Here is an 11900-nt window from a genome sequence, read left to right as displayed (position 1 = left end):
AGGTCCTCTTTGGAATATAGGAATAGTAAAAACAAAGGAACGTAAAAAAACAAAGGCTCTTGGACTAATTTCTACTCCTGATATTGTGGATGATTTGTTTGGTACTTGGATTAACAGTTTTAATAAGACTAAAAAAAATCGGGTACTGTTCGACTGTGGAGCTGTCATTTGGGCGATCTGGCGTTGTCGCAATAATTGTTGCTTTGGGACTGACCGAATTGATGATCCGACTAATGTGATTTTCTCTTGTTGTTATTGGCTTGATACTTGGGCTATTCGTCAAAAAAAGAAGGCAAGAAAACTGGTGGAGCTCGGAAGTCTCAAAATCAAAAAGATGGCGTGTGAGATCTACAGCAAGGCTCGTGGTTGGAGGCCAGTTGACAGACGAATCTGATGAAAGAAATCTGTTTTGTTATCTGGCTATTTTGGTTCAACAACTCTACGGTCGTTCTACTTCCTCTTCCCGGTAGCGCTAAGCTACAGGAAAAACTCTGGGATAGAATGTTGCTTGATGATCTGTTTTGATCTGTGTGAACTTTGATTTTGGTCAGCTTTGTGATTCTATATGTGTGCTATTAGTAGTCTGGTTCGGTCAGGATATGGTCCTTAGTTGCTGATAGTTATGCGCTTTGTCAGCTTTACATTTCTGGGTGTTCATGTGGTATTGTAGGAACCTATGTCTCTTTCTATTTCGTAATAAAATAGGGGGTTATCCCCTCTATCAAAAAAAGAGTTTGATATAAATGACAATCCTACAGGAATTGAGAATGCAGAAAAATTTCCCACCTAGGCTTTAAACGGTGTGCAGATATTTAAATAGAGACATAAGAGTTATAGAAAAGTTTCAAAGAGCTTAGACCTTTTGTTATTTTCCTCCAAAACTTGAATAGACGAAAGCAATCTATAGAAGTTTCAAAGGAATTGACAGAATTGGATAATGTGGTCTAAAGACTCACGTGGGAATTTTTCCGATAGGGAATGGATCATAAAAAAATCCTTCATGTTTCCTTTGTTCCAAAGGGACCCTTGGATGCGAGACTTAGGTCACAGCGTGCGGATCCAAAATCAACAACCAGTATATACTCTATAGAATAAGACGGAGTACAATTACTAAAATCCTGCCTTCGTATTAGACGGATAATTGGCATAAATAGTACAAATTCTCCACTTCCATTAAAGAAATCTGAAATATTGTCAGCTCCTCCCTGCCAACACCCCATTGCGCGCCTGAAATCAAGCCACTAGAAGCATAAAAACACCAGTTCATCGCATGGCGCAGTCCTTAACCAATGTCTGTCCTCCTGTGCTGTTGTACAAAGAAATGAGCATTAGAAAGTGAAGCAAGAATTATAATTGATCTATAAACAAGATACAAAGTTTTTGTGCAGATTATTCATATCTTAATGCAAAACTAGTGTTAAAAAGCATGATATCAATATACGGTGTAGCACAATTGCAAATGTAAACTTGGTAATAGCAACACATCCTATATAACCCAGAACAGTTAGCAAATTTGCCAGATTGATGCATGGACATTTTGGATCAAATCATGGTTCATTCTGAGACTTCTACCTGTCCTGTTCCCAAATTAAACCATACGTGTGACAAGTGACATGCACAATGGCTGCAAGGACTTACAGATTTTTCCTGTGTCCCAGAATATTGGAGCTTCCTAAAGATGCATGAATGCCCCATGTATGACTATTTAGGATACAAATTAGGCAGCTTATGTCACTGTTCATCCCTTCAACTCTAAAAAAAAATATATGGAACTGTAAACTGACACTAGAAAACTTCGGAACAGGATTACATGCTACTGAGCGTTGCGACAAACCACAACCAAACTGTATCCATGATAAAAAAAATCAGACAGACAGTTCTACTGAGTGATTATTGCTATACACAACATATTAGGAGCAGCATAGCTTTGACTGAACTGCTCCCTCCGTCCCAAAATACATGAAGTTTTTTACTTATCTTGTTCGACTGTTCATCTTATTCAAAGTTTTTGTATAAATATTATTTATTTTGTTATGGCTTATTTATTATTAGAGATACTTTAATAATGACTTGTTCATTTTATTATTTGCACAAAAAACGGAATAAGACAAATGGTCCAACATGATATTTAAAAATCAAAAGTGTCACCTATTTTGCGGTGGAGGGGGTACCACGTATGACACAGGAACTTACAAGCACTCTAGATGAATATTCAGAAAACGTGGATTCTCCTCGCTTTGGGACACTGTTACAGAACCTTCTATAATTTGGTCCTGCTTCACCTCTATAGGATCCGGGAAATACAAAATGGTCTGCAGAAGGTGACCAAAGGTCATCATTATTGTTATACTCCATAAGAGAAAGAAACTAAAATAAGATATTTCTTGATGGAGAAGACCATTATTACAAATCAAACCTGTTGCCAGTGGGTTGGCTCATCCTCTGGGGCTGTGGACAGAACTATATCTTCTGAGGATCGTCTCCTTTTCTTCTGTATAATCTCAAGTGGATCCAAACTGGAAGGAAAATTATGAGAGGACTCTATAGGCTCGTTGAACTCCACCTCAAACCAGAAACCAAAGCCATGAATGGGAGCTTCACACAGGCAAATGAGAGATTTCAGACTTCTTATTAAGGAACTTCTCAAGTGTTAACAAATATCATTACCAAGCAGTTGGCATTTTATGTGTTTTCCCTATGGTTGAACTTGTAGTCTATATTCACCGAAAACAGTTTAAACAGAACCTAAAAGCATGCTACAACTGAGTAGCTAACAAACCAGCTTAATTCCCTATATATATGATAGTTGAAAAACTAAATGACTAAAATAGTCCTGCACTGGCCACTAAGTGGGCCATCTTAATTCTCTTAACGATTTTGCCAAATTGGTAGATATTGCTCCAAAAATCCCGTGATGTGAACATGAATATATAGCTTCAAAAATAGATAAGATGCCATGTAATAGAAGGATTGGAGACATTCAGTATGAGGTAACATGTCAGTCCTTACTCCTTACACAAGGACAAGAAACAGATAGTATCATACCATAATACAGAGGAATTATCATAGACAATTCAGAACACAGGGAGAAGATTATGATTGGAGTAACATAGTTCACCTAACATCATTGATGAAACTTTGTATTTTGAAGTGATAGATTTGAATTCCTCAGCTGTAAAATTATAGCAATCGAAGCGCTTGAACTGTACCGAGCGCACTCCAGGAACCAAAAAATGGTGACGGAGAATGCAATTAGAGTTCAATCACAAAAGGCTGTAATAACTAAATATGATTATTGCTCGACACTTTTGTGATACACAGAAGCTTCGCCGAGACTCACCACAGATGGCCAACTTATAACATTCTCTCCACCAATTGTTTCAATGGAGGGTTCCTCAGATGTAAACTTTTTGGCAAGTGGCACAAGAGCAGACACTGCACCAGAAAAGGTAGGTTTCTGATCAAACTATAGCATGCAGAAGCCACCATACAGGATCTGACTATATGACAGCACCCACAATGCATACTGGAACTCTAAAATACATAGGGCAGTATCTTACTGTTTATGCCATAGACGTCACGCCAGAAATCGACGCTGTCTTCATATCTCTCACGATTTGTTACGGGGGCCATGAAGAGCTATGGAAAAGAATCATGGATAAGTATTCACTATTCAGCTTTGGACAATGATAAACCATTGGTGTCTCATTCAATAAAATGGTAAATCAAGATTTTGATCTGGAAAACCATTAACGGCTCACATGATAGACCCTTAAATTTAAAACATGTAGTATTTTGAGCTATCAGAGATATTACTTCTGCCTATGTAAACTAAAAAATAGTAAATGACTTGAACAAGCAAATAGGTGAGGTATGTCCTGTAAAAGCAGTGTAACGGTTTTGTGTGCTAATTATACCGTAGCATGAGAAGGAAGAATAAGACCCCCGGGCTTAAGCCATTTATCTCTTGCAAATAGGACGCTTGGCAGCATACTCTACAGGAAAAAAAAACAGAAGAATTTAGGACTGATAAAAGTAAGAGCGCATTGAAATGCAATGCAATGAAAAGAAACATCATTGAAATATAAACCTCATAGAGAAGCATATAGCCCATCCATTCTGATATTATAACATCAACCTTTTCCTCAAGGTCAACATCCTACAATGCCAGTTCAACAGCAATGAAATAGCAGATCAAAAGCAAAATTGTATAGAATAACAAACTAAATGCATTTATACAATAGCGGTATTAATGAAGAAGAGATTATGCCATACCAGTATACATAATAGAACAACTTGTTCTAAGCATAAAAAGTCATATGTTCAGTTGTTCACTCCAAATGCAGATAACAACAATTAAACATCATAGAAAAACTTGTTCTAAACATGAAAAAACAATAATGCCAAGTTGCCAACACGACAACACATGTTGAAGAATGCAATAAGCATTAATTGAGCATAAACATAAAATGATAACCTCACCTCAACACGTCCATGGATGACCACAATCTGATCAGTTAGGTTGTTTGCTTTTACAATTTCACGAGCCTGCATCAGAATTTAATCATTTTCAAACAATCGAATATGGAAATAATATTACATTTATATAATTGGGCCATTTTAGACACATTAGCAACTTAGTACCGAGCAGAATAGCAGATACAAATCAGATGCAGAGAACCTCCAAAAGGTGTCATACTATATGCAGTGATCAATATGTTAATCATATTCATGCTCTCGATTAGTCAACTCTCATATTATACATGTTTATGCCTGATGGTATGAACTGGTAAATGATCATTCTAGGCCATGTTGTCAAATTTAACTAAATGCTACTGTATAGTGGAATAGCTTCCATCATGGGATTATGTTGCACCAGGTATGTCACTTACCAAACATGTATTCATCAACTGAAAGTCTGAAACTAGGTTCATAGATTGAATACTAGCAAAATTGGACACCACCATTTGAGAACAGTATATAAACATAAATTATAGACATCCACAGTAGAAAAAAGAAAGGAAGGAAGCATACGAGTTTATTTTAGAGCATATATTCAGAAGTCACATATTACCTGGACAACAATTTCACAGGCTTCGACAGCATACACCTGAAAGAGCATACAAAGAGGGAGGGAGCAAAATCAATGGTAATGTGCAGAACTAATAGGTTAGTGAAAACAGGTCATTGCTAGATACAAATCCCGCAACTCTTACCGATATTTTCAGTTATCCCAGATTCCTTCCAATATCATCAGTGCAAACAGAAACACAGAACTAATATGTGCCAAAAAGAAACAGAACAGGCACTTAGACTGTTTCTACTTTTCCAATAGCACAAACAAAATATAGGCCACATTTTACAACTTTTAGTGCTTTCAGTTAGAACATACAATACAATTGAATCAAGCTGCTAACTTGCAAGCAAAACTAAGTGTAAACTACATTTGGATCCTAGCACACTGTAGGCTGTACAATGGATATTGGAATGTTGATTGCTATGTTCCTTCAACTTAAACAGACATTTGATTGGTCTATTTTAGACCTGTTTCTTCTTAATATATATGATGATGTGTAGCTCCCCTACGCTTTCGAGGAAAAAAAAGGAACCAGAAGTCAATAACTACCAAAGTGCTACAAGAAGAACAATATGCTTCTAAAATAAGCAGTGTTGCCGCGAAACATTGGCATAGCTTACTCGCTTTGCGCCAGCACGAGCACAGAACACAGAGAGTATTCCAGTACCACACCCCACATCCAGCACAACCTGCAAAATGTCAGAACCTCTCACTAAATTCAGCTCTCTGAAAAAAACGCGAAAGACTCAGTCCGTGTCGATTTGGCTAGCAATTTTCACCTTCCCCTCGATAAATTTCTGGTGGCGCATGATCGCTGCATGGTAAGCATCGGTCCTTACGCGGTCCTGCGAAAAGGAAAAGGGCAACAGACGCCATTTCACGGAAGTCCACAAAAAAAAGCGGCGCCCACAAAGTCCACATGATGCGCTACTTAGGGTTTAGGAGGGGTTTAGGGTACGCAGCTGCGGATGTCTGCAGCGGCTTACCTTGATCATAGTCTCGTGGATGCCGAGATGGGAGTAGGCCTGGAAGTAGATGCGGTCGTGCTCCTCCAGCGGAGCCGCCGCCTCTACCCCCGCTGCCGCCGGAGACTCCCCGGCGGCGGCGGAGAGGCGCGGGCGACGGCGCCCGAGGGCGGAGTGGCCGTTGAGGTGCGATGGCAGCATGGCGAAATGATGAGAAGGGAGGAGAGGACAGAGAGATTGGGTGGAGATTTCTTGGGCGGAATCGGAAGGTGCTCTCGGCTGTCGGCTCCCTCCCTGTGCCTCTGCCTTCCCGACTTGGTGTGGTTTTTCGAAAGCGCGAAGCAAGCTTTTGGGACGAGAGAAACAGAAATTCACGTCACACAATCACCCAATTAGCGCTAATTTGCAAACTGGGTGTTTAGTTTTATTGAGTAATTTTTAGTCTATTTATTTTATTTTATTTTAGTCTCTAAATTACTAAAATATTAAATATTGAAACTTCTATATTTAGCAATTTAGTGACTAAAATAGAATAAAATTGATTGGCTAAGGTTATGTTTGTTTCACTCTTAGATTATATAAGTTATATTATCATGTAAAGGAAAGTAAAAATATCACTTTGGAATCATAAATAAGCTGAATTAAGCTAGTTGTTGGAGGCCTTCTAAGCCGAAGATAACTCATTTAATATTTTTATTTCGGCACATGCTAGTGTGTTTCAGAAATATCTCTACTGATGGACGAAGCAAACATTCAGACGGACGTGCAAAGAAGCTTCGCACATACGTGCGAGTAGAAGAATGTTAGCCAAAGCTGATAGCTTCGGCGACAACAGAGAGGCCTCATGTGCAAGCCAAAGGAGAAGGCGACGAAGGCTTCAACCCGCGCAGCCGAAGATGAATAAAATATGCTACTGCCCTAATGTCATTTGTAAATAGTGAAGGGCACAGTTATGATATCTTATAAATAGATGAACAATATCTTGTATAAAGTACCTTTAGCCAGGTGCTACAACTTCGTAAAGCTCAGGCTCCAAAACACTTTCGTGATATCTTGCATCAAGAAGCCGAAGGTATGACTGTAAACTTGTATGAGAAGAGAAATAAAATGCTAAAACACATGAGATGAGTTCTTGTATCTTCATCATACTATGTGTATTCTATTCGATTACACTCTACCTTCGTCCTTAGGTTGTTATTCCGGAGAGATGACGCTTCAAAGACGAATGTCTCTACTTTTTAACATTATGTTGTCGTATTTTTTATTCCATACAGCAATTGAAAACAAGTGGCCAATATTAGCACTGACCTCCGGAGATCTCATGACCATGACAACCTTCATCACGACGAAGAGCATTGCAGGCCATCAAGCTTCGTCAGCTTCCATGGAGAAGCTTACTCGCCCCATTACTGGGGGCTCGAGCCTCGAAGACAGTAACAAAAGGCAGAAGAAAGAAGCACAAAGAAGGGTGCAGCAAAGCATGTAGTTATCCAAGGACCCTACATCAGGACATTCCTATTACTTTCTCTTAGGATGATCTTCGTCACAAAGAATACCCACACAGAGATGACATGGTTATCTCTTGTGTAATCAAAGGTTTCATAGTTCACAATGTTTTGGTTGACACAGGTAGTGTTGCAGATATCATATTTGTCAAGGCTTTTTAAAGCAAATGCAGGAACCCAAAGATAAACTCCAAGACTTGGCTTTTCCTATTTGTGGCTTCCGAGGACATCAATTATGGCTTTGGGAAAGCTAATCATGCATGTCACCTTCGGCTATGTCAACAACACAAGAACAAAAGATATAACGTTTAATGTCGTTGACATGGAATTCCCATATAACGTTGTTATCGGAGCGGGAACTCTCAATGTCTTCGAAGCAGTTTTGCATTCAGCTTACTCTGCATGAAGATATCCAACAATCAAAGGGTAATATCAGTGTATGGTAGCCAAGAAGCAGCAAGAAGGGCAGAAGGGACCCTGCAAAAGCCGAAAATTGTTTACAACATTGATGAAGCCAAAGGACAAATCAGAGATTCTGATAAGCGAGTAAAAGAAAAGGCATTTTCGGTGGATCAGCTGAAACCAGTACTTCTCTATGATGATGTCACAGAGCAAAGGTATTCTTTGGCAACCATCTAACTTCAGAGCAAGAGTCCAATCTTTGAAGGTTCATATTTCACAACAAAGATGTCTTTGCCTGGTCAGCAAATGATCTATGTCGAGTGGATAGAAGTATAATAGAGCATGCCTTGAATGTGGACCCAGGTGTCAGGCCACGCAAGCAAAAACTCCAGAAGATGTATAAAGATAAGGCCAAAGGTGCAAAATCCGAAGTTAAAAGATTGCTCAGTGCTAGAGTCATAAGAGAAGTCGCATACCCAAAATGGTTGGCTAATACAAATATGGTCAAGAAATCCAATGGCAAGTGGAGAATGTGTATTGATTTCACAGTTCTCAACAAGGCATGCCCGAAGGATGAGTTCCCATTACCAAGAATCGACTCGCTAGTGGATGTAGCTGCAACTTCGTAGCTCATGAGCCTACTCAATTGCTATTCAGGGTATCACCAGATCTGGATGAAGAACGAAATGAGCCAAAGACTAGTTTCATAAGCCCCAGTGGAACTCGTTGCTACCTTTGGAAGCTTGGGGGCTTAAGAATGTTAGTGGGAGCTTCAGCATGATGATAGCCAAGGTATTGAGTTCATAATTGGGCAAAAATGTGTTGACTTATGTTGATGATATCATCGTGAGAAGCACAAAGCAGCACTATCACATTTTAGATCTCCAAGAAACCTTCGCCAATTTTCAAAGGGCAGGTTTAAAGTTGAACCCTGAGAAGTGTGTCTCCGGAGCTAAAAATGGTAATTTTTTGGGATGCCTTGTGTCAACAAAGTGGACAGAAGCACGCCCTCACAAAAATCGACGCAATACTTCGGATGAAGTCGCCGAAGTCAAGAAAAGGGGTTTAAAGGCTCGTAGGCATACTTGCTTCCCTGAACAGGTTCATATCAAGATCTGCTGAACGAAGCTTGTCGTTCTTCAAAATTCTCAACTTGGTAGAGGTCTTTCAATGGGGACCAGCTCAGCAGCAAGCCTTCGAAGAATTAAAAGATTACTTGATAAAGCTAATAACACTCTCCCCACCTTCACCAGAGGCTCCTCTTTTGCTCTATGTTTCGTCTTCGCGGTCGACTGTGAGTGCTGCTTTAGTTCAAGAAGTGGTAGATGAAGGTAGGGCTGGAAACGAGCCGAGCCGAGCCAGGCTCGGCTCGGCTCGGTGCGGCTCGGTAAAAGAGCGAGCCGAGCCAGGCTCGGCTCGGTTTTCTGGCGAGCTCTGTAATCAGGCTCGGCTCGGCTCGGTACAGGCTCGCGAGCCGGCTCGCGAGCCCACCCTTGTTCAATTCTCAACCAGCAGCAGTAGTATATATTCAGCACTGGAAATCGGCAGCAGTATATTCAGCTCAAAACATACAAGAAGATACGCAAGCCCACCCTTCAATTCAATTCTCAACCAGCAGCAGTAGTATATATTCAGCACTGGAAATTAGCAGCAGTATATTCAGCTCAAAACATAATGTTCTCATCAAAGAGTATTAGAAATCAGCACTGGAAAGAGTAGTATATATATTCAACAAAGAGTAGTATATATTCAGCACTGGAAATTAGTAGCAGTATATTCAACTCAAAACATAATGTTCTCAAAACATAATATTCTCAACATAATGTTCTCAACAAAGCAGTATATTCTCAAGCAGCAGCAGTAGTATGATGCATCTTCTCTTGAGTCTTGACTCTTGACGTCTCCTTAGCTTAGCTTGTCTTGTCTCCATCCAATTCTTCCAAATTCTGTGAAGGCAATTCTAATTAGTTTACAAATAACACTAAATAATTCATGTTTCCCCTATATTATAATAAAGAGTATTAGAATTCAGATCTCTTACTAGTTGCTTTCCACCAAGCTTTTTGGGAACATAATGTTCTCAACATTGTCCTCATCATCTTCTTCCTGATAAAATACAATTACAAAGTTCAATTAATGCGTGAAATAATACAACTTTAAGAAATGTACAAGATCAGCATACCACATATATCATGCTTCCATCATGTGTTCCTCGGATCCAGCTAGAAGAGCATACCAATGCCTCCACCATTGAAGGCCTTAGAGAACTACGATAATCATCTAGAGTTCTACCTCCCGTGCTAAAAGTAGACTCTGAAGACACAGATGTCGCCGGAATAGTTAGGAATTTCTTTGCCATTCTCGACACCACTGGAAATCTATGTGAATTAACCTTCCACCAATTCAGCAAATCAAACTCTTTGTCTGATAAACACACATTAGTCTCCTCCAAATAGATAAGCAACTCGCTCTTTGATGGGTTAGACTGAGTTGATGACAAGAAAGACTGAAATTGACATGAAGCGGATGGCAAACTACATGATCTTTCAATACTCAAAGATGAGGAAGCATTAGATTTGCTTTGAGACTCTTTTCTCTCTCTATGCTGCACCTCAAAATCCCCATAAAGTTTTTCTAACTCACTACGAACATCTTCTAATTCAAACACAACTTGATGTTCATCAAATATCTTTCAATACTCAAAGATGAGGAAGCATTAGATTGGAATGACGAGCTCACTAACCTGACCTGAGTAGCTGATGCGGTGACGCCTGACAGCCTATGCCATCGCTGGAGCCTGGAGGGATGGGCGGCGGTCGGCGGATGGCAGATTGGCAGCCAGCAGCCTGCCTGGAGGGAACGGAATCACGGTCACAGACTCAGCATCACAGCCGCACGGCGGGACGGGCGGGTCACGGCCGCGGTCGTCGGCGGCTCGGCGCGTCGCGTGAGCGGTGAGCAGATCGGGGCAGCGGCCGACGGATGATAGGAATTAGGAACAACCGAACAAAATGGTAAGTTTGATACCCTAGGTCAGCGACAGAGTTGGGCCTTCAGCTGTTCAGATTTGGGCCGAGCCTCGAGCCGGCTCGCGAGCCTTGACAAGCCGGCTCGGCTCGGCTCGATACTGTAGCGAGCCGTGGAATTAGGCTCGGCTCGGGCTCGTTTAGAGTCTCGAGCCTCTCCGAGCCGAGCCGAGCCTTAACGAGCCCGAGCCGGCTCACGAGCCTCGAGCTTTTTTTCCAGCCCTAGATGAAGGTGTGAAAAGGCAAATGCTTGTCTACTTTATGTCTGAAGTGTCGGTCCCGTCCAAAAGAAATTACATAGAGATGGAAAAGGTCATGTATGCAGTCTTGATGGCTTCAAGAAAGCTTCAACACTATTTTCAGTCTCATGGCATTATCGTGTCATCATCTCAACCACTTAAGGATATCATAAGGAAAAAAGAGGCTTTGGGACGAATTGGAAAATGGGCAACATAGCTCAATAAGTTTGTCATCGACTTTGCCCATAGATCGTCTATCCAATCTCAAGCATTGGCAAATTTCATTGCTGATTGGACTCCTAGCTTACAGGATGAAGCTACCCCATCAGACGAAACTATCTGGACAGTCTTTTGTGATGGTTCATGAGGATCCTTAGGGGCTGGTGCCACAGCTATTATCGTTTCACCATCCAAAACAAGAACTTCATATGCTGTCAAGTTGTAGTTTCAGTGTACAAATAATATAGCAAATTATGAAGCTTTACTTCTAGGATTGAGAAAGTTGAAGGCAATGGGTGTGCGAAGAGCTATATTGAAATCAGACTCCCAAGTCATCATGGGCCAGGTGGATAAGTCAAGAAAGGTAAAGACCCTGGTTTAGAAAAGTACCTCGACATGGTACGAAGGATGGAATCTTCATTCGAAGGTTTCACAGTAAAAACATCCCATGACTAGACAACGAGCAT

At 40.6% G+C, this 11900-nt stretch overlaps 1 protein-coding gene and 1 long non-coding RNA gene across 4 annotated transcripts; both read right to left on the bottom strand.

Annotated features, from left to right (window-relative positions):
• Positions 1-865: 865 nt before the first annotated feature.
• Positions 866-6406, bottom strand: LOC100282299 (protein arginine N-methyltransferase 6). Of its 3 annotated transcripts, none has more exons than NR_178027.1 (13): positions 6064-6406; positions 5857-5922; positions 5698-5766; positions 5075-5110; positions 4483-4548; positions 4091-4159; positions 3918-3995; positions 3561-3639; positions 3341-3435; positions 3119-3217; positions 2417-2595; positions 2194-2312; positions 866-1306 (listed from the first exon to the last, which is right to left on the bottom strand). NR_178027.1 is itself a non-coding variant. In NM_001155211.3 (13 exons), exons 1-13 carry the CDS (start codon positions 6241-6243, stop codon positions 1264-1266), a joined length of 1164 nt encoding a protein of 387 aa, NP_001148683.1. In that variant the 5' UTR covers positions 6244-6406; the 3' UTR covers positions 866-1263. The 3 variants fall into 3 exon arrangements, 2 of the variants coding, with proteins under 2 accessions (NP_001148683.1, XP_008661926.1); NM_001155211.3 differs by having other exon boundaries at positions 3119-3203; XM_008663704.3 differs by having other exon boundaries at positions 931-1306; positions 2149-2312; positions 3119-3203; positions 6064-6403.
• Positions 6407-9607: 3201 nt separating this feature from the next.
• LOC103642196 (uncharacterized) lies at positions 9608-11358 on the bottom strand. Its single transcript, XR_560713.3, has 3 exons — positions 10132-11358; positions 9991-10055; positions 9608-9895 (listed from the first exon to the last, which is right to left on the bottom strand). It is a non-coding gene; the product is annotated as an uncharacterized lncRNA (long non-coding RNA).
• Positions 11359-11900: the final 542 nt, after the last annotated feature.

Source organism: Zea mays, chromosome 10 (genome assembly GCF_902167145.1).
Source record: "Zea mays cultivar B73 chromosome 10, Zm-B73-REFERENCE-NAM-5.0, whole genome shotgun sequence".
Lineage (NCBI taxonomy): Eukaryota > Viridiplantae > Streptophyta > Magnoliopsida > Poales > Poaceae > Zea > Zea mays.
The sequence above is the reverse complement of the archived record's forward strand: the minus strand, read 5'-3'. Positions and strand labels throughout refer to the sequence as shown.